We start from the raw sequence: 23,110 nt of genomic DNA, 5'->3' as shown, positions 1-23,110 counted from the left end.
GTCTGTAAAAGTGCGACAGCCAATTTTGTGGTGATTTCCATTTCAAAGTTAGGCCAGCATTTTGTAAATAATGATTTCTGTAAATCAACATGGAAATGCAGCACCAAGGGATCCTCGCTGGCTCCAGCCACGTTCATCAAGGCTCAGCCTGCAAGGCTGCAGTGAAGAATTCTGCCCCAGCGCCCGCCTGTCCCGGGCCAAACGGTGGTCTGAGCCCCGCATGCCCAGACCCCTATCCTATGTAGGTAGTAAATTACAGGGTTAGTATAAACCAGGCAAATTTGATGCATGCATGAATTAAGCCCAAACCTTTAGCTATCCTTTGATTCACGCTTGATTTTTTAAAAACTTAATAACAAAACCTATTTAGTATTCAAAATGTTAATTCAGGGCTTGAAGTTTTCTTGCTTTTCTGTCATATATCTAAAGTAACTAAAGCGGTCTATAGAAAACAGAGAAAATCTAGAAAAGGGACTATTAGGATGTTTTTTTCTGAGATTGACCCACATGACAAAAAGATTTCTAAGAACCTCAGGGTCTGTCTGTAGGTGAGAGGACCCTCAGTAGTCCTGTGACCCCGTTCTGCTCGTGGAAAGACCAGGCCCACTGTGCCTGGCACCCCAAGCTCAGAGCCCATGGGGAGCTCTGTGCTATTTATCTCCCTCCTGGCCCTGCCCCCGTCTGCCCTGTGACTCTTCTGTGCCCAGGGGCCATGCCTGCCTGGTCTGTGGTGTACCACCTCCCACACGGCAAACTGTGCTCCTTACGTGGTGATGAGGGACAGGCAAGAAGGAAAGCAAGGATGGTCCTCGAGGTGCCACCCTTAAACCCTGGCAAAGCGATGTGAGGGGTCTCAGGGACTATGGCACCTGTGTTTCTGTCAATGGGGCAGCTTTTCTTCTTGTAACTGACTAATGCAGTATCATGATGGAGTTTATTTTGCTAAGGTGTTTGTTTTTATAGAATGTGTCTATCTCTGTGTTGTGTGATGTGGACGTCTGTAGCAAACAGGTGATGTGCTGCGTTCTGACAGTATTATCATTGGGAAGTTATTTAACAAGAAAACGTGGTACTCACCAGGTTCTCCGCACCAATACAAGTGACTGATAGGTGTTACCTCACTTATGCTCACAGGATCCCTGGGAGAGAAGTATTTTATGACACCCATTTTGCAGATGAGGACACTGAGGCACAGGGCCTCCAGCATGTGGCAAAGTCAAGCTTTTAGACACACTGCTGCACAGCCATCCCTGACCCTTGAGGGCCCAAGATTCTTACCCAGGCCTCCCTTCTTTGCTCTTAAATAAAGCTGGATTTTTAGGGAAACCTACTTTTTTTTTTACATGGGTATTTACAAATATCTTATTTTTCCCTTTACCTTCTTGTATTACTTTTTCTTTTTTGAGGTGGAGGGTGTTAAAAACATTAAACGATAATGTGTAAAAAAAAGTATTAAAACAATAATGTGTAAAAAAATATTTAAAGGTCATTTGCTGGTTAGTTTCAGTTGAAGTAGGGTCTGGAAGGAACCATCTGCCCCTACTTTCCTTTTTGAAAAACAACAGATATTGAAGGATGGCAAGCCTTTGCTTTCCTTCCTGACCTCCGGACCTTCCGAGGTGTTTGGAGATCCTGGTATACAGTGCGAGGCCCTTTTGACCCCATAAAGGAGACCCTGGTGAGTGTGCTTTCCTTAGGAACTTTGGTTATGATGTCAGACATAGGACTGGCCTGGACACCCCTGGATTCAGACCCCAACAGTGCTTGTGGTGGAGGGGCTGGGGTTGCAGGCAGCAAGCCCTTCCCCTGGGAGGGATCATAGGAGCAATAAGCTTCTAGACAGAGACCACTTCTCAAGGTACAGACCACAGTCCCCATCCCAGGGCATGCTGTAGTAATGAGCCATGTGCTCCTCTAGGTAACCATTGTCTGGAACATGTCTAGGAACATCTCAACATCAGTTCACAGTATTGGCGTGGTCTTCCCAGAAGGTGGGAAAATGACTACTTGTTCTCCAAAGTGGATAAATGCAGAGATCTGGACCCTTCTGGCCCAATGGATAACCAGTTCACACCTTTCCTTTTCCTTCCATGTTTCCTTCCAGGTAGTCATCAGAGCCCCCCTAAGGGCTCCTCTCCCACTCTGGGAGTGTGAGGAGGCAGACTGGGGTTATGAGCTGGAAGCTGGTCCCCTCTTACAAGCTCCACGACACTGAGGAACTCCCTTACCTTTCTTAATTTTCCTCAGTTATAAAATGGCAGTAGTAATTCCTACTTCACAAGGTTCCTGTGAGCAATAATCGAGTTATCTGGAGTGTTCGGCATGAAGTAGCAGCTAAATAAATGGTTGTGTTGTTTTATAAGGTGCTATAAGTGATGGGTTGGTGCTCAGGCTTGGAAGTCAGTCAGACCACCTGGGTTCCAACCCTGGTCTGCTGTTTCCTACCATGTCTGGGACCTTGGGCAAGTTACTGAGCTGCATCGTGCCTGTTTCCATCTGTAGAGTGTCAGTGATCGAAGACCAACCCATAGGGTGGCTGTGAGGAGTCCGCGGGTCACGCGGGGAGAGTGAAGGAAGCAGCACATGGCACATCCCAAGAGCTGAGGGGAAGGCGGCCAGCACTTACAATGAAGGGGTGGCAGGAATGCAGAAGTCAGGATGAAGAGCATCACTTTGGAAACAAGGTGGGAAGGACTCCTGGGACCCTAAGCAGTGCTCAGAGACCTGGCAGAGGGGAAGGAGAGGATGTCACAGCTGAGGACAACATGCTAGACCTTTGCTGATATTTCTTTCCCCTGGCACATGATGGAGCCAATGTGTGCGGGGGCCAGGTGGGGCATTGTCCTTGCCTCATCCATCCTATGTTACTTCCAGTCTACACTTAGGGGTCATTACTGGTGCCTTTTCTAGCACCGGCGTCCAGGATCCTGAACATTTGTTTGCCTCAGCAAACAATCTACGATGATCATTTTTATACCACCGTCTTCATTAAGAGACAGAAACCTCGTTACATGCCATCAACTTTATTCTCCTGACATTACTAGAAAATTTGGAAGGACAGATTTGATTATCTTCAGCGTATGGGAAAACGGAGGCCCTGCGTATGGAGGCTATTTGTAAAAGGTGCGCTGCAAGGCCACCACCACGCCAGGATTGTCTCCAGGTCCCCAACTGCTGCTTTGACAGCGCCAGTGCTGTTCTTAAGTGCAGCACACTCCACCTACACAGAGGGGCTCTGCAGCCGCCCCCCTTTACCCAGAACAGTGGAAACTGTGCAAGCAGCTGACCTTCGGCCATTGCTGGCTTTGACATCCCATTCTAGGAGTCAGCAGACTTTTTTCTGTGAAGGGTCAGATAGCAAATGCTTTTGGCGTTGTGGCCCGTATGGACTGTAGCAGGCACTCAGCTCTGCTCTTGCAAACAGACGGGCGTGGCTGCGTCCCCATAAGCCTTGATTTACAAAGACAGCAGGCCGGATGGATTTGGCCCAAGGGCCGTGGTTTGCCAGCTCCTGATCTGTGCCAACATTAGATGTTCACCTTCCCTTTCTCCTCTCTGACTTCAGAACAATAGAGCTGCCTGCGTGGTGGGCAGATTATGTTTGAGGAACAGTGTGAGTGTGTGTATGGTGTGCCTGCGTGCACACATTCGTGCTATTCAGACACGCCTCTTTCTGTACAGGGTAAGGAGGGTGGGTCTCAGGAGCCTGAACTAGGTGTTTTGGTCTCTGAACAATACTTACTAACGCCCTAGTTATAAAACTGCCAAGCCTAGGGTTAAAACTTCTCCAAGCAATTCTAATTATCTCATGTTTTCATAATTGTCAGAACAGAATTACTTTTGATTTCCTTTGTGAACCAGACATTATAGGGCATCCTTCACACTTTGGCTAGGTCATGGAATGAAGCACAAATGGGCCTTCACAGCTCTCAGAGAGGCAGGACCTCTGGAGCACGGTGAGGTCGCAGAGGCAGATGGTGAGGGGAGAGCCTGGCTTGCAGGCAGCAGGGGCTGTGAGCAGGCGGGAGAGGAGGTCCACGGAGAGTTGGATGGTGTCATTCAGAACACACGTATATGTGTATACAACAGGGCGTCTCGCAGGGGTTGAGAACCTCGTTTTGTTACCCTTTGAACCTTTGCAAGCTCTTGAGTGGACACATGTTATGAAAATGGAGAGCAGACTGACGTGGCGGCTTTGGAGGTAGGGGAGTGGGGTGCACACAGTCTCCTGGAGGGTCATGCTGGGTGCTGGGGGGGAGCAGTTTGGAAACCAAGGGGGTGTGGCAAAACCTGGCCCCTCCCACGTGGGGACTCACCCTGCTGGTAGCTGCCGGCCCTTTGCACAGTCAGATTCCACCTCTCCTAGCCAAGAGGGAGGGCGGACTGTTGTCTCCACTCAGGGGGACTCTGGGCATATCTGTCTTGATTTCAGTGAAGGGAGGCCATACCCTTATTGGTGGTCAGCCTCCTTTGCAGCTCCTGGGAGTCTTCTCGTGTGGCTGTGTGCTCTGCCTGCGGGCACACACAGCCCTGGACCAGGGCACTTACAGAATTCTGGTCATGGGCCTTGGCCTTCAGCATCCTTTGCTCTCCCTTTCATAGAACCTTCTGGTTTTTATTCCTGACCTTGGCTGTCAAGCTGCTCCCTTCCCTTCTCTCAGGAGGAGAGTGAGAAGGTAGGCCAGGGCCCCATGTGGTGACGCCTCAGTCACTGTGTGTCCAAGGCCCTCTGAGGGGCACAGTTAGGAGGGCTGGAACACATGGTAAAGTGTAGTGCTCCCTCACCCCTGCCACGGCATGTATAGATAATCTGCGGTTGAACAACGCAGGCATTTCTGAGAAGCTTCTTGCAGGGCACCTTTATCTTTGCAAACCAGAAATAGAGAAATTGCTGACGAAACAGAACTTTGTGAAGCAGTTGTTTGACCAGAATGGAGCACATCGTAGTGTTCCTGCGGAAACTCTGTAAAACCAGCCAACTTTGAAAAAGGTGGTGCACAGAAATGCAGTTGTATGTGGTTAGAAGCTGCTCGGACTTTGAAGACTGCACAGGTCTCAGAGGGAGAAAGGCACATGCAAGTATGCGTGCTCCACTCCCCCCGCCTGGGGACAGGTGGCGAGAAGCTGGCACCCCCATGAGTCAGTCCAGATGGTGTCAACATGGTCCTGTGCTGGGGATTAGCAGAGGCTGACTTTGTTTTGGTGACTGTGAGGGTTCCCTTTATTCCTCTTCATGTGGGTAGTAAAAAATGAGCTCCTGGCCCTGGTGGGAATGAGCACAGCGCCACATGTTCCCTGAGGACGGGGAGGGGGTTGTTAGGAGATCTGATCGTCACACACAAGGGCTTGCTATCACATGGGAGTGAACGGACTGTCTGCAACCCTCCTCAGTGTGAATGCTGAGCCAGGGCCTGGCCTGTGAGCATGTCCGTGTGTGTGCGCACACATGTGTGCATACGCACTTTCCCCAGAATCATCTTGACTCTCAGTATTTCCATTAATGTTGGCTATAAATCTCCCCAGATAGAAAGAAAACCCTCCTAACTGAGCTACGTCCTTGTTACGAGCAACCTTTCCTGAAACTCGGCTTTCAGAAGACCTTAATGTTGGATCTCACCTTCTCTCTGCTGGACTTTGTTTGATCCTGGTGTCTCTCCTCTTTCCAGGGTAGCATATGCACGTGGCTTAGAAAGTGACTTCACACCCTGAGAAGGGGGACTGAAGTTTTTTAAACCATAAATTCTTTGAAGAGAAGTGTGTTGTTCTGAAAAAGTTTCATTTCGTATGCCAGGATGATTTTATTACAAAGTTGTATCAGCTAATTTGAGAAGAGGTTCAAAGAGCCACATTCCTTCTATGGCATAAGCACAGCATTGCTTTATATAGCACCGTTCATCTGGAGGAACCCAAGGGGCTTCACACCTTCTACGTACAAATGACTCCATCCAGCCCAAAGTCACCAGATGTCTCTAAGGCAGAACATGGGTTTCCTTAAATCTCACTTCTCCTAACAGCCCAGACTGAGAAGTTAAACCCTACCACCTTCTAGCGAATTACCACTAACATCAGCGAATTGACTGCCAAAGTGCATAGAACAGCAGGCAACCTTGAGAAGAGGGCCTTTGACAAGATCTGGAAAAGTAAAAAAAAAAAAGAAAGACAAAGAAAAAGGTGCAATTTCTTTTTAGTCCTTCTTGCTGAAACATGAAACTCGTGCTCAACATGAGGTGGCTAACGTCCACTCTTGGCTGCCCAGCTTCTTCTGCATCACGGGGTAGTGGCGCAGTGCTGTCCTCACCCCACCTGTGTTTGGGGACAAAATGTGCTGTTCTCCTTTGTTGCCCTGTTTGGTGACCCTCTGAATAAAGGGATGTGTCTTACTCCCCCAGAGCCGACCACAGGGTCTGGCACATCATGCTGTTCCATAAATTCTTGGAAGCACATGTGTGCAAATACCAGAAAGAAAAAAATCATCGGAAGAGTGAAAGGAACAAAAATCCAGCACCCAGTGCAAAGCTTTTAATGAGAAAAATGGAAGAAGGAACTTGAAGAGCCATAAAGCTAAAACCTAGGAACGTCCTGATTGATGTGTGATGTAGTGACATCTTGAGCACAGATTTGACATGTAAACTAGAGGGAGGGGCTTTTCTGTTTCAGTATTTTATTGAACGCATGAAATCATGGCTTTTCAAGTAATTCTAAACCTGAGAGTGTTTGTGTTCTCGGTACCGTCCTCACAAGGGATACATGAATGAGAACCTCCAAGGTGGTGTGGGGTAAATGCTTTGCCTTGAAAACTGCTTACGAGCTGGAGAGATCGTCAGTCACACCACAGCACCTCTGAGTGAGTCAGGATACGGCCGAGCTCTGGGGAGAAGACCCCCAGGTGGCGGCTTGAGTAAGGTGAAGTGTCTTTTCCTCGTGTCACGGTCCAGGGTTGTTCTCCATGGTCGTCCAAGGAGCAGGTTCCTCCCTCTTTTGCTTGGAGGGGACGTTGGAATGGAAGCTGGCTCACCTCCACTGCCGCTGCCATTCAGTCCATGGAGGGAAGAATCAGGAATTAGGGTTTCCTTACAAACGTCATTATGAGTCAGCATCCAGAATTGCACCAACCACTTTCACGTGCACTAGATGACTAAGTTACAACACATGGCCATGGCTACTTGCAAGCGAGGCTGGGAAATGAAGTCTTTAGCTGGGTGACCTTGACCCCCAGTTGAAACGGGTTTTCTCACTGGGAAGAAGGAGCAAATGGATACTGGGGGAGAGTTAGCTATCTCTGCCACCTGCATAGGCCCTGCAGGCTGTGGCGTGATTGTGGTTAGGCCGTCTCCCTTCTCAGCATCCCTGGAACGTGCCAGGATGTATTTCCCCAGTGACTGTCAGCTCTGCCATGTCTGTGTGAGGCACACCCACGTCTGTGTCCAACTGTGTCCAGCTCCGTGTCTGTGTCCAGCTCTGTGTGTTTGCTCAGCCTGGTTCCTCCAGTTGTCATGACCTCCATCTTGGGATTTTCCCCATTTATCCAGGCCCAGCCACTCTTAGCAATAGGACTTTGGGCTGTGTGAACCCTGAAGAAAGTAGTAGTGTGCAGGGGAAGCTCTTCCAGCCAGAGGCTCTTAGCCCATGTCCAGTCCTGGGGGGTTGGTTTGACTGGTCCATATGTTCATTCATTCAATAGATATTTTGAGCATGTGATCTACGTCAGGCCCAGGGATCAGGGATGCAGCACTGAACAAAAACTAGGCATGTTATCTGTCCTCCTGGGGCTGATAGTCCAGAGGGGCCCTCCACTGGTAACATGTAGTTAGAAGCTGTGCTCACTCCAAGTGTTGCCTGGGAACTGAGTAAGGGAGATGGGTTGAGTCCTTAGAGTCTAAAACATGGGTGAGTTCTTTGTCCACACTCTTCAGCCTAGCTTGCTGGGGGATCTGAAGGAGAGCGACCAGGCCCTGCCATGCTGCCCTCCCCCACATGTTCCAGGCTTCACTCCCAGGGAGGCCAGTATGACTTAGAGCCTTGTCAGCAGCGTGGTGTAATGGAGGCACATTTGTCAAAGCCCGCTGCTGCGGTGATCTCCATAAAAGATGGAGACAGTGCTGCTGTGCATGCGTGAGCACCCATGTCTCCACAGGGTAGGACATTAAGCCCACAGTGAGGTTTGTGTGCTACGTCTGAGTAATGAGCCATGAAATTGACATTATAAGTTTTAATTATTATTAATGCCTTGCAGGGGTGGCTGGTGTGAATTATCCTGTAGACATCCCAGATGTATTTCCCTTTTCCTTTTATTTCTTTTCCTTAATGTCTTGAGCTCATAGAATGTCGGCTCAGTGGCAGAGTTTGAATAGGATTCGTCCAGAGGGAAGCACGCACAGTTGAGGGTTATAAGGAGCAGTCTGTGGGCGGAGAGGTAATGGCTGCACGGAAACCTGGTGTTTCCTTGGGCTGGGACGGTCCTCATGCGTGCTGCCTCCAGGCCCTGTCATGGGCTAATTAGTTAATCTTATAAAGGGCTTTGAAGATGACAGGTGCCTTGGAGGGCCGAGAGTCCCCATTTCAGGGCGTTTCCTAACAACAAGAACGAGGTTCTGGCTGCTCTGCCCCCCTGAATAAACCGCCTCTTGGCATTGTCCCTGACTTTTATTTTTGCCCTCAGACGTATGTCCTGCATCTCAGTTTCACTCCTTCAGGTGCAGTCTGGGGAGGGAATTCTCAGGTGGACTGGGCTCCCTCCCTCTCCCCCTTCCCTTCTCCATGGCTCTCTCTCTTTGCTCACCCTGTCCTTGCCCACCCACAGGCACAGACCAGAGGATGGCTGTCTGACCACACCATGGCTGGGCCAGCAAGGCTGTGCTGTGTGCTCTGAGCCCTGTGATCTGACCTCAGGGTCACAAGATGGTTGGCCCCCAGAAGACTGGGCCACCGTGCGTGCAGGCCACACCTGCTCTGCTCCTGCTGCTTCAGATGCCCCTGGCCCCTCTCTTTCCCTGCTTTACCCACGAGCACAACTGCTCTTTTGCTCTTCCGTGTGGGGCTGCAATCAACACCCTATCCTGGATCTCTGTGGGGCATGCTGTTTTACAAGGGGTGTCATGTCAAATCTGTCATTTCTGACTTTCCCCACTTCCAGCCCCACCTGGGCTCTATCTCAGGAGTAAACTGAGCCCGGCTGAATGAGCAAACCTGCCCTGTGCTGGACTCTCCTGTCCCGGGCCTTGGTTTAGTAGGGCTAGTGTAGGGGGGTGTGATGGAATAGAGGCTCCCAGGACACAGGACAGCACAGCTGGCTGATGCCAGGTTTGGAGGAAGAGAGAGGGGCCAAGGTGGCCGGCAAGCCCCAGAGGTTCCAGAAGCACATACTCTTTGTGAGCATGGATGCTGCCCCCGTGGCTGGCGAGGGCTGTGGGGAAGAGCGTCGGGAGTGGTGGCAGGAAGCTGTGCTGAGGCCATGTGGGGGAGTGCTGGATGCCATGCTGAGGAGCTTGGTGCCCTCCCTGCGCCCCAGGGGAGTAGGATCGGCTGTGTTTGGGCATCTGGCCTCACAGTGGGCTGATTGGGCCTGAGGGCTCACTGGTGGAGGTTGCAGTGGTGTAGGTGGGAGAGAGGAAGGGCCTGGCCATGGGAGTGGAAGCATGCCTGGTGTTTCCCTGAGCGCTTGCTTACTGTTGGGGGCAGTAGGACTTGAGGACAAGTGTTAAGGTGGAGGGAGTGAGTGGGCACATGGGTCACCGAGCGTACGTGCTTGGCAGTGGGCAGGTGTTCCCTGGCCAGGGTGAGGAATGCAGGGGTTAGAGGCTCTAGGGACAGCCGTGGGACGTCCAGATCAAGAAGTTGAGCAAGTGATTAGATTGGGAGGGAAGTTGGAAGCAGAGAGAGAGGCAAGTGGAGCTGGGGCCGTGGAATGTGTTGGGCTGACCAGGAGGCCTGGGGCCACGGTGCCCAGATGGGTGGGGCCATGCCCATTCTGGAGAGTCAGTGAAAGACCAGGTCCTCTGAACAGCAGCAGGACGTGCCTCACAGGAACTGGGAGAACATGCTACTCAAGGGCACAAGCCCCGGGGCCAGGCCACTTGCATGGGGAGGGCCTCAGTTTCTTATCACTACAGCCAGGCCCTTCGCGGCACCCCGGCAGGTGGGGCCAGGATTGCACAACATGCCTAGGAGTGGTGCTGGCAAGTGGCTTCTCGGTCAGCTGAGCTGGTAGAGCCAGGGGCGGGCAGGCCAGAGCGGGAATGCCGGTGACTCTGCCACATGGGGAGAATGGGGAGGTGCAAATATGCCAACAGCATGCCAGTGCACAGATGGGCGCAGAGCCCATCGAAGCAAAAGTGCAAATCGGACCTTTCCTGCTCTCCTTTGTTATGAAGAGTAGCAAAAATTACCAGCAGCCTCAAATGCCTGTGAGTCTCCAAACACTGCTTTTGAGCACTGCCCGCTTGGTCTGGGGGTGAAAGGAAAAGGGGCCTGTGGCAAAGCGAAGGTTCCTTTTGTGCACCGAGCTGAAGCTCATTTTCAAGTCTGACTGCAGGTTCTCTCCTTACTGTCCCTCTCACGCCTCTTACCTTGATGGGTGTCTCAGCTTCTCCATGTGCTCAGGAGTGAAAAGACTCCCATCACGGAAGTCAATGTTATATTTAACTTCTAAAGTTGTGATAGACTAGGTTCAAATAGAACAAGAAAGCTACCCTGTCTTTTTGTAAATGTAACCTCTTGGCTGGGGCAGAGTTTCTCAACCTCGGCACTACTAATGTCCTGGGCGGGGCAGTCCTTTGCTGTGGAGGCTGCCCCGTGCATTGCAGGACGATTAGTGGCATCCCTGGCCTCTACACATTAGATGCCAATAGCACCCCGCCTTGCAGCTGTGACAAGCAAAAATGTCCTCATTGCCAGATATTCCCTGGGGGACAAAACTGTCCCTGCCTGAGAACCCCTGGGCCAGGGGCTGACTGGCCTTTGTGTGTTGGCGGTTCTTCTGTGATTCACAGCCAACAGCCCCTTCCACTCTTTTCTGATCACAGTCCTTGTGCTGCAAATCACCCCTTTGCCTCAGCCCTCTGAAATCAGGGCTCATGATAGGCTATTGTGCTTATGGTACAAAGCTAGCCAGGATGAGTATTATTGGAAGCAAACTGATTTTTTTTTCCTCATTGAGTTCTGCAACGAAAAATCCTCTGGTGTTACTATTTAATTGGTTAGTGGTAGCTGTTTGTCAATTTGCCAGCAGGTTCTCTCTTAACTGCTGTCATTTGACATTGCTGAAACATAAATGCAGAGTGATTGAGTTGCCAACATGCTATTAAGTCCCCTACAAAGAGCTTTTCGATGTACTACTGCTGCAGCCTTTTGTAGTTCTATTGATTGAGCCGAATACTAAAGAAATCGTTGGCATAGACAGCCCTGGTAAGCAAATGCAGCTTCTTTTTTTTCTTTTTTTTAATAATTTTTTATTTTATTGGGTTAGTCACCATACAATACATCCCTAGTTTTTGATGTAAAGTTCCATGACTCATTACTTGCGTATAACACCCAGTGCACCATGCAATACATGCCCTCCTTACTACCCATCACCAGCCTATCCCATTCCCCTACCCCACTCCCCTCTGAAGCCCTCAGTTTGTTTCCCAGAGTCCATAGTCTCTCATGGTTCATTCCCCCTTCTGTTTACCGCCCCCTTTCTTCTTCCCTTTCTTCTCCTACCGATCTTCCTAGTTCTTATGTTCCATAAATGAGTGAAATCATATGATAATTGTCTTTCTCTGCTTGACTTATGCAGCTTCTGTCAGGGAAATTGTTGGGTATTGCTACAGGGGCAGTGGTGGTTTTCCTTTGGTTTTCCTCTGGCAGAGACTTGGTCTCTGCCAGAGCTTACCCAGTTGATGGGTGTTAGACGGAAGAGGAATAGAAACCCAGCTGGCCACTGGTCTTTATGGGACAGGTACAGTTGAGTTGAAGAACCCAGGAAGTGGATGGTGATGTCAAGTTTGAGGGTGGTTCAACAGAATCCTTATTGTGGAAGAGCAGAAGAGTGCCACGAACTCTGTTTTGGTTTCAGAACTAGTCACTCACCATTTGAGACTAAAGATGGCAGATCACTTTTAGAAAAGTTGGCTAATCTTTGACAGGTGACAAGAACATCCCATGATATTGAGAGGATACTATTTTATGGTCTTGAAATTGTACTTCTGGACCAGACTGCCATATGTATCAAAAAGCTATTTGTCATTGGTGTGTATGTGTTGGGGGGGTGGTTGTGACGGCCAGGGATCACTTGTTAGAACACCTAGTGCATTGGGAACCAATGTCCCTGGAGTGACCGCCATCTCACATGCACTATTTGAGGGAGACTGCCATTATGGGGACCATCTTGTCTCAGCAGGGTCATGGGCTTGAGTATCCCCATGTAGAGTGTCTGTTCTTTTGAAGTACTTACTACTCTGAAGCATTCTGTATGTGCCCACACAGCACGGGAGCCCCCCATCCCAGACAGAGCTAACGAGGCAGCAGGGAGTCCATGCTGAATAACCAGATGCTATGTTTTACTTTCAGACTCTTTCCCAGCTTCCCTATGGGAAGGCACTCTACAGTTACGAGGGGAAAGAACCCGGCGACCTCAAGTTCAGCAAGGGCGACGTTATCATCCTGCGGCGCAGGGTGGACGAGCACTGGTACCATGGGGAGCTGCACGGGGCTCACGGCTTCCTGCCCGCCAGCTACATCCAGTGCGTCCGGCCCTTGCCACAGACCCCGCCCCAGGGCAAAGCACTTTATGATTTCGAGATGAAGGACAGAGACCAGGACAAGGACTGTCTGACCTTCACCAAGGTAAGGGGGGCCCCTGTGAATACTGCCACCCACTCTCTACGATGCCCACCTTCCTGCCAGTTTGAATCCTGGCTCCTTCCTGAGATCCGCTCTCCTCGCTGTGCCTCAGTAAGTGGGGAGAGCGGTTGTTGCTGCGTCCTGAGTTTTTGTGGAATGGAAGGAGAAATGGAAGGCGATGGCACACAGCCTGACACATAGCTCTTCCCGAGATCCGAGAGGGCATCCGCGGGTAATGTGCAGGACCCTCCATCACCCGAGTCACGGTCTCTCCTCGGCAACTGAGGCGCAGAGGAATGCAGTCTCTTTAGGACTGGCAGGCCCTGGGAGAGGGGGCCCGTCGGGAGGCCCCTGCAGAGCCCCCTTCTGCTCCCAGGGCAGCGAGGGTAGGACCCAGGAGCCAGCGTGCCGCAGCCCTGTGCCCCGGAGCACCAGATGGCACGGACACTGTGCCTAGGGCTCGGTCAGTCTTGCAGAGAGGTGGTGATGAGATTTGCCAGCGGCATTATCCCAGCAGAGCCCAGTGAGATGCAGAGGGGCCCAGTTTCTGGCCATCCCAGGCCTCTGATTGTGAAGTGTGGAGAGAACAGAGGTGATGGCCCTCTACACCTTGGTGGTCCCTTACCAACCACGACTGACAGACTCCATTCTTGCCATTCTTATCCGTGGGAGTCCCTCCTTCCTTGTTTCCACTTACACACACCTCCCGGTGCTGGGAGAGGTGGGGCCCCTGGAGCACTTACCTCTGCCCTGAGGCAGTAACAGCAGTTGCCCTGGATAGCTTTACCAGCACCCCCAGGCTTTCTCGAAACTGTCTTCCCGAGGTTGGAGCCCACGCTGCAAGAGGCTCAGGCTCAGTCACTGAGCCGAGGCTGGTGGCTCCGACCTCTCCTTTCCCCTTCCGTCTTCTATTTCCTGTCTGTCCTGCTCCCCCCACCACCCTGCCTCACGTAAGCGTGGTTGTAAATAACAGAGCTAGAACTCTAAATCTCTGACTTAAAGCGCATGCCCTTCCCACTTCTGAGAGGCCTTTGTGACTCTCCCTCTCCCCCCATCTGCTCAGGGCAGAACCTGGCTGTGCTACTGAGCTCTCTGGAGGGCTGCTGGGGTACCATGCACACCATTTTTGAGCAAAATTGGCATGTCCTGCACATGGCTGTTATTTATGTCTTGTTCCATTGTTCAGACTGACAGTGAATAATCTATTTTTCATTCATGGATTCAACTCTTTCTTCCTTCCTTTCATCAAGGTGTTCTGATGCTAATTTCGATTGTCATCTGGCTGAAGCAGCTTCCCAGGAAGCTGCAGCCAGACCTGTCCCCCCAACCCCACCCCTCCCCCTCTTCCTCTCTGTCTCTTTCAGTCTGCAGCCTGGAGTGACAGGCTGCCTGGAGTGCCATGTCAGACAGAGTCCCCACATTGCTCACTTGTCTGCCCAGTGGACTCTGGAGAGCTTCCCCTGAGAGAAGAACGCCCTGGCCACCTGTGACACTCTGTGCTATCACTTGTGACCAAGAGCAGGGACCCCTCTCAACCTCTGGGGTTCTGTTGGGCTTTTGCTGAGGAGACAGACTCTGTGATGGCTCCAGACTTCCCTGAGCTCAGCCGGCTCCAGGAACAGGCACAGCCATCCTCACAGCAATGTGTCGGAGGAGGCTCTTCGAGCCAAAAGAGCTCAATTTGCACTGACCACTGCAGAGCCCCGGAGCCCCCAGCTTCCCCTGGTGTGAGCAAAGGCCTGCCTTTCCTACCACCATCATAACCTGCTGTGTTCTACAAGCCTCTGCCTGGGGCACTCAACTCCAGGGTGAAGACCAGAACCCATCGGACCAGAGGACAGAGAGGCATTTGTCCACTTACCAACAAGATGTACTAACCTCCAACTCTGCTGGGCACTGTGCTACACCCGGGGCCACAGACAGACCTGCGGCCCTCCGGAGCCGCAAGGCTAGTGGAAGAGGCAGGCAGGAGCAAGAAAAGAAATGAGTGTTCCAGAGTCAGCCTCACAACAACCCTGGTCGCCCAGGAGCTGGAGTAGGCTTTTAGTAAAGACTCCAAAATATTCAGTGATAGCCCTTCATGTTTGGCATTTCAAAAGGAGCAGTAAAGTAGTCCTCATGGAGAAAATTAGAACTCAGGCTTTCTTAGACTCATTCTGTGGTTGGCATTGTTCTTACTTTGAATTAGGTTGGGGGTACAATGACTGTGTCTGGGGTGTGAGCGGGCATCACTGTTGAGGTGTCTGTGGTCATGAGGGCTTCTGGGGAGATGGCATTTGAGTTGAGATTGAAGGGCAAAGGCGCCAGGCACAAGATGGATCTGGGGGTCTTTGGCTGCATAATGTGGCTGTTCCCACAGGAAGCCAGGTAGGCAGTGCATATCTCAGGGTATTTTTCAAGAACTTTTTTTTTTCTTGAATCCTGTGGATTAACATGGAGAGTTAGAGGTCCCTGTGCATGATTCCCAAAGAGAATTGTGCTGTGACATCCATCCCTGCCGTGTTCACATAACCTTTTTAGGAGTACCCACTTTTGCTCGTCTACTTGGATTAGGGCTGAGCCACCCCTATCAAGCCCCTGTTCTATCTGCAGCTCTTACCTCTAAACCTCTTCAGACAAAGCCTCTGAAGGGCCTGGGTGATGAATCATGACTCTCCGCTGCTCGGTTCATATTTCCTCTTGCCCACACTGCTTGCCTGAGATTTCCCTTCCATGTGCATCTGTCCAGCTCATTTGTTCCCCTGCGCAGGACGCTGGTTCCATCTGACGAGTTCCGTTTATATCACACCTCAAGCGACTCTGGGCTCGGCATTGCTCCCTCAGACCAGCTTGCTTCGGCTTGGAATGATTTGTTGTTGGCATGTGTTCCACTCTGGAGTCAGCAAGGGAAGAGGGGTCTAAAATCCATGGATGATGCTCGCTTACCTTTCAAAAACATCACCGTAATGAGACTGGTAGGGTTAAAGGCAGGAAGCAGGTGGATCAAAGCAAGATTTTTACCTTCGGCATTGGGTTTTGAATAGTCCTGTTAAAATTGCATTCATTAGAGCCACTCTAAAACCAAAGTCCTTGTTTCATTTAAGAAGAGAATGAGTAATGACTGTTAGTAAAACAACTATAAAAAGCATATTTTATAACTTCTTAGTCCTCCCCCTCCAAAAAGTGGGGCACGTGCAAATGCAAAGACTGAAGGAAAGAGGCATGCAGGAGGCTCTGCTGGCTGTTCTCTCACTAGCCCCCACGTGGGGCCTTGGCGCCTGGTGCCCTCCACATGCACAGGGAGGGAAGGGGGTTGCTGGGGAGGCACCCTTATGCAGGGACTTGGCAGTTGGGGATCCCACAGGTGACCTCGGGAAAACATTCAACCTTGCCAGGCCACTTAATCTTCAGGGTCAGGACACAGATCCTACTGGGGGGGGCGGACAGGGGCAAAGTGTTGCAGGTACAGAGCTAAGCTTCGGGCTTGGCAGACGAGCGGGGGCTTCGAGTTCCAGTGTTTTTGTGGCTGCCTACTCCGTGTTACCTTATTTTCACTCAACTACAAAATTCAACAAATATTTCTTAAGCCCTGACGGTTGTAAATTCCAGTTAATGAGAACATCTTCATCACCCTGCCAGAGAGGATGTCAAAGGCCTGGGGCTGCCTCTTAGTGAATTTACTCTGTAATGCTCAGGAATCCTGAGAGGCCATGAGATTTTCTCCGGCGGCACCTGGCTGACCCCAGAGTCACTTTTGCACCCGGCTAGAAGCGGGAACCTGAGGCTCACCCTGTCGGACTGAACCCCATCGTGCTTGCCACATGAGGCTGCAGGACAGTGGACACAGGGTCAGCTCCCTTCCCCCCTTCACCTCACACTCTCCCTTCCCCAGCCCTCCCCCTGGGGTCTGAGGGGTGCTCTGAGTTGGCAAAGACCTGTGTAAAACACCGCCTCACTGTCCCGGCCTAGCCCTCCTTTTCTGCTGTTGGAGTCACAACACTCTTCCATGTGATTTTATTATGCTGCTGAATGTTTAATCATGGTCTCCCAAAAGTGTGGGACTTCTCTCCTTTGTGAATTACCCCCACATTTATCCCAAACTATGTTCTTCTGATCCAGGGGACAGGCTTAGATAAGAAATCAAGTATAGACGGTTTGTGCTCTAAGGTCGGTAAACAAGAATACAAATCAGGACACTTTTTATTATTAAATGGTAACTTTGGGACATAAACCTAGACTTTGAGTCTCTTTTTTTAACTGTACAATGGAGTTGATAATAGGATTTGGTGAGCAAAGGCATTTAGAGAACCAAGCTCAAAATAGGCATTCAATAAATATTTGCTTTCTGTCCTCTGCTTTCTTCCTGTTTCAGGAAAAGATGAAGTTCAGTCAGATACTTATCACTTTCATGTTAGTCCAAAATGCTCACAGGAAAACAAACACCCTTCCTAAGTCACACACTACTTAGATGAGAATTTGGCTAGTTGGCTAGACCCTTATTTTTCTGGTGGCTAAATCCCTCGGGGTATTGCCCAGGGGGTGTGAAATCTCAGACTCTGTGTCAAGACTGTTGTCCCCATCACTGGACACCCAGGCCCACAGTGTCATCTCTGCTTCTTCGTGAGGGGCATTGGGAATGCTTTCAGGGCTGGAAAGACTCAGCAAACAAAGTGGGATGAGGCTCAGTGCAGTGTTTCGCTCAGGGTACCCTCAGAAGTTACCAGAGAATCTCAGTCACATTTGTGGCTCCTGGCTCTTGGTTCCCTCCTTCCAGCCACCTCTGAGTCCCTGAATGGAGGAGGCACCATTACTGAGGTGACCAACCCCAACCACGAGCACAGAGGAGGTGACCGGAAGAGCAGTGGCAGCCTGCGGGCTGCTGAGGAGTGTCCTTGCCCAGCCTGTTGTTTGAACATGCAGCTGACGGTCAGAGAAACTGATGGGGAATCTTTCAGATTTGCTAAAAGATAGAAAGAGGGGCTCCTGGGTGGCTCTGTCAGTTAAGCGTCTGCCTTCAGCTCAGGTCATGATCCCAGGGTCCTGGGATGGAGCCCCGTGTTGGGCTCCCTGCTCAGCGGGAGTCTACTTCCCTATTGAGAGCACACACACTCTCTCTCTCACAAATAAATAAAATCTTAAAAAAAAAAAAGAAAAAAGGAAGATATTTGTATGTCTGAAGCTTTGTCAGGAAATATTTTCAGACCTGTGCAGAATGTGAGCTCTTCCCCCAGGACTAACCTCCCACAGTGTGCCTCAGTCTCCCTGGTTCCCCATGGGCACCCTGAGCCTATTGTCCCCTCAGCAGCTGGAGCATGCCTCACCTGCTTCCAGTCTCCTCGCAGCCAACGTCAGAGTCTGTGCTGCCTGCGAGACCCTTCCTCACCCAGAGCCCATCTCCCTCCCAGGCTCAGTTCCAAGCCTGCCCCTGGCTCGCTCCACTCGTGGCTACACTGGACTCCCGGCCCCTGTCCCTCCATCCTGTTGGCTCCCCCAGGGCCTCTGCAGCTCTCCCCACAGCCTGAGTGCCCTCCCCACCTGTCTGCACGTCCCTTGGAGTGACCCCTGACCCCTGAGTGATGGAGCCTCCCCACGCAGCGTTCCACGCCCCCATTTTCTCCTCCTGAGAAGGTAGTATGTATATTTATGTGGCGGTTGTCTGTCTCATGGCTGGAGTGCAGGCTTCCTGAGCTTGGCCATCCTGCATTTACCAACTGCCTATCCCCATCTTGGGACAGTGAAGGGCACACAGGAGTTTGAATACCTATTTGTCAGTGAGGCTGAGTGCAGGCACTCTGCTTTGGCCCGGGCAAGAGGTCAGCTGCATTTGCTATGGAGAGTGTAAGTTTATTCTTGTCCAGCCTCTTTGTCCTTTCATTCACTTACCAGATGTTTATCAGTGCTGGATTGTGTTCCAGGTGGGCCAGTGGCTGGGAAGAGTCCCACCTTCAAGTGCTCACAGCCCACAGTGGGTGCACCAGGAACGGGATCCTCACAGCACCTGAGCTTCCGTCCTACTAGAGGACGTGTATATGTGTGCCTGTGGTGTGTGCAAGTGTGGTGTGTGTGTGACTGTGGTGCTTGTGAGTGTGGCGTGTGTGTGCCTGTGGTATGTGTGTTGTGCTATGGGTGAGTGTAGTGTGTGTATGGTATGTGTGTGTGCATATGGTATGGTATGTGCGAGTGTGGGGTGTGTGTGTGTATGCCTGTGGTGTGTGTGAGTGTGATGTGCGTGTGTGTGTTGTATGTGGTGTGGTGTGAGTTGGTATGTAGTGTGTGGGTGCATGCACTGAGGACGGTGTGACATCTGGCCTCTGACCACTTCCACCTGGGCCCACCCAGTGGCTGCCGGCGAGACCCGCAGAGGTCTGCCTCTCTCTCCTAGAGCGTTGCCTTTCTATGAGTGGTGCCAGGCCTCTGACAGCCTCTGGAAGTGAGCTGGGGTGTGCGAGACAGGACAGTCTTGGGTTCTAGAGCGCCATGGCTCCCAGAGTCGTCAGTAGGACAGCAGAGGGTTCATGGCGGCAATGACTCCGTTAAGAGCCTCACCTAGAACTGCCCAGAGGAACAATTTGTGTTATTTCTGCAACAAAAGGCTGAGGGAGTTTTTGAACTTTCCCCTTTTTAATTTCCCTTCTTTCTGAGGAGTGGTGACTTGGGCACTCTGTGTGTGGCTGGCGTTCTGGCAGGGAAGGGCTCGATGACAAGTGCAGGTCCCCAGTCATGCTGCGGTGTGAGCAGGCAGCCAGCCCTGAAGGGATGAAAGGAGGGGCTCCCCCTGGTCCGGTTCCCACTGCTTCTCAGAAACCACTTGAGTGCAGGTGATGGGGGGTGGAGGCGTTCAAGTGGCACTCCAGGAGAATGTGCTTGCTCTTCGTGGCCCCTCAAGGATGTTTCTAGCTGCTTTATATGTGTTGTCGCCACAGCACTCATTTAGGGGAAATAGTAGGCCCTCGGAGATTGGTTTATCCAGACTTGTGGAAGGAACTCTCCGAGATTTTCAGCAGACAGGCTGTTTCAGGCTGAGCCCCTGATGTGTGAGCAGTGACATTTACTGAACTGTATTTCTGAAATGGTATGGAAGGACCAGGTGCTGGGCTGGTCGCCTTCAGTGGCATGCAGAGGGCTTCTGTGTGGGCCGAGGCACCACCCTCCCTGCGGGTCAGCGCTGTGCTCCACAGCTTCTGTTCTTAACACAGCCCATCTGCCTGCAGATCTCCTTTTCCTCAGCTAGGAAAAAATGCACAAACTTTGGACAGGTTAGTTAAATGCAGTTTGAGGGGCGCCCAGGTGGCTCAGTCAGTTAAGCATCTGACTCTTGCTTTCGGCTCAGGTCATGATCTCAGGGTCATGGGATCGAGTCCCACATCAGGCTCCATCCTCAATGGGAGTCTGCTTGAGGTTCTCTCTCTTTCTCTCCCTCTGCCCCTCCTGCTCTGCTCTCTGTCTCTCCCTCAAATAAATAAATAAGTCTTAAAAAAAAAAAAAAGAAATGCAGTTTGAAGGCCCCTTTTAGATGGCGGGCCTACCATGGTACCTGAATCCTTTGCAAATGTATTACCCACTGAGCATTGGGAAGAAAAGCAGTATACTTTTTTACTAACTATGCTATGTTCATAGCCCAAACTTACCAGCACTTAGGACCACCCTGAGGCCACCTGAATGCAAAAGAGAGCCACTGTCATACAACAGCATATGAAATTACACTGCTCCACAGTGAGTAACGAGCACCTTACATGAAACATCATCAAAATGCCATCAAAAAGGAGAATTACAGACCAATTTCCCTAATGAATATGGATGCCAAAATCCTCAACAAGATCCTGGCTAAAAGAATCCAGCAGTACATTAAAAGGATTATCCATCATGACCAAGTGGGATTCATACCTGGGATGCAAGGGTGGTTCAACATTCGCAAATCGATCGGTGTCTTAGATTTTATCCAGAAAGAAAAATTCAGAAATCATATGATTCTCTCAATAGATGCAGAAAAAGCATTTGACAAAATACAGCATCCTTTCCTGATTAAAACCCTTCAGAGTGTAGGGATAGAGGGTACATTTCTCAATCTTATAAAAACCATCTATGAAAAGCCTACGGCAAATATCATTCTCAATGCAGAAAAGCTGGAAGCCTTTCCCTTAAGATCAGGAACACGACAAGGATGCCCACTCTCGCCACTATTATTCAATGTAGTACTAGAGGTCCTTGCAACAGCAATCAGACAACAAAAAGGGATCAAAGGTATCCAAATCGGCAAAGAAGGAGTCAAACTGTCTCTCTTTGCAGATGACATGATACTCTATATGGAAAACCCAAAGGAATCTACTCGCAAACTATTAGAAGTTATAGAGCAATTCAGTAAGGTGGCAGGATACAAAATCAATGCCCAGAAATCAGTTGCATTTCTATACACGAATAACGAGACTGAAGAAAGAGAAATTAGGGAATCCATCCCATTTACAATAACACCAAAAACCATACGTTACCTTGGAATTAACTTAACCAGAGACGTAAAGGACCTATATCCTAGAAACTATAGATCACTTTTGAAAGATATTGAGGAAGACATAAAAAGATGGAAAAATATTCCATGCTCATGGATTGGAAGAATTAACATAGTTAAAATGTCCATACTACCCAGAGCAATCTACACTTTCAATGCTATCCCGATCAAAATACCGAGGACATTTTTCAAAGAACTGGAACAAATAGTCCTTAAATTTGTATGGAACCAGAAAAGGCCCCAAATCGCCAAGGAACTATTGAAAAGGAAAAACAAAGCTGGGGGCATCACAACACCGGATTTCGAGCTATACTACAAAGCTGTGATCACAAAGACAGCATGGTACTGGCACAAAAACAGACACATCGACCAATGGAACAGAATAGAGAACCCAGAAATGGACCCTCGGCTCTTTGGGCAACTAATCTTTGATAAAGCAGGAAAAAACATCCGGTGGAAAAAAGACAGTCTCTTCAATAAATGGTGCTGGGAAAATTGGACAGCTACATGCAAAAGAATGAAACTTGACCACTCTCTCACACCATACACAAAAATAAACTCCAAATGGATGAAAGACCTCAATGTGAGACAGGAATCCATCAAAATTCTAGAGGAGAACATAGGCAACAACTTCTATGACATCGGCCAGAGCAACCTTTTTCACGACACATCGCCAAAGGCAAGAGAAATAAAAGATAAAATGAACTTATGGGACTTTATCAGGATAAAGAGCTTCTGCACAGCCAAGGAAACAGTCAAAAAAACTAAGAGACAGCCCACGGAATGGGAGAATATATTTGCAAAGGACACCACAGATAAAGGACTGGTATCCAAGATCTACAAAGAACTTCTCAAACTCAATACACGAGAAACAAATAAACAAATCATAAAATGGGCAGAAGATATGAACAGACACTTTTCCAATGAAGACATACAAATGGCTAACAGACACATGAAAAAATGTTCAAAATCATTAGCCATCAGGGAAATTCAAATCAAAACCACACTGAGATACCACCTTACGCCAGTTAGAATGGCAAAGATAGACAAGGCAAGAAACAACAATTGTTGGAGAGGATGTGGAGAAAGGGGATCCCTCCTACATTGTTGGTGGGAATGCAAGTTGGTACAGCCACTCTGGAAAACAGTGTGGAGGTCCCTTAAAAAGTTAAAAATTGAACTACCCTATGACCCAGCCATTGCACTACTGGGTGTTTACCCCAAAGATACGGACATAGTAAAGAGAAGGGCCATATGCACCCCAATGTTCATAGCAGCATTGTCCACAATAGCTAAATCGTGGAAGGAGCCGAGATGCCCTTCAACAGATGACTGGATTAAGAAGCTGTGGTCCATATATACAATGGAATATTACTCAGCTATCTGAAAGAATGAGTTCTCAACACTTGCTGCAACATGGACGGCACTGGAGGAGATAATGCTAAGTGAAATAAGTCAAGCAGAGAAAGACAATTAGCATATGATTTCTCTCATCTATGGAACGTAAGAACTAGGAAGATCGGTAGGGGAAAAAAGGGATAAAGAAAGGGGGGGTAATCAGAAGGGGGAAGAAGCATGAGAGACTATGGACTCTGAGAAACAAACTGAGGGTTTCAGAGGATAGGGGGGTAGGGGAATGGGATAGACTGGTGTTGGGTAGTAAGGAGGGCACGTATTGCATGGTGCACTGGGTGTTATACGCAACTANTATTGCATGGTGCACTGGGTGTTATACACAACTAATGAATCATCGAACTTTACATCAGAAACCAGGGATGTGTATGGTGACTAACATAATATAATAAA

At 49.8% G+C, this 23,110-nt stretch overlaps 1 protein-coding gene across 1 annotated transcript in view; it reads left to right on the top strand.

Annotated features, from left to right (window-relative positions):
- Positions 1–23,110, top strand: part of SH3RF3 (SH3 domain containing ring finger 3) — a 376,150-nt gene that overhangs the window by 207,223 nt on the left and 145,817 nt on the right. Inside the window, exon 3 of the mRNA XM_034657262.1 lies at positions 12,550–12,825. Within this exon, the coding sequence (XP_034513153.1) occupies positions 12,550–12,825 (276 nt within the window). The remainder of the gene's footprint in view (positions 1–12,549; positions 12,826–23,110) is intronic.

This window comes from Ailuropoda melanoleuca, chromosome 4, assembly GCF_002007445.2.
Source record: "Ailuropoda melanoleuca isolate Jingjing chromosome 4, ASM200744v2, whole genome shotgun sequence".
NCBI lineage: Eukaryota > Metazoa > Chordata > Mammalia > Carnivora > Ursidae > Ailuropoda > Ailuropoda melanoleuca.
Note: the sequence above shows the minus strand (reverse complement) of the source record. Positions and strands in the feature narration are given on the sequence as shown.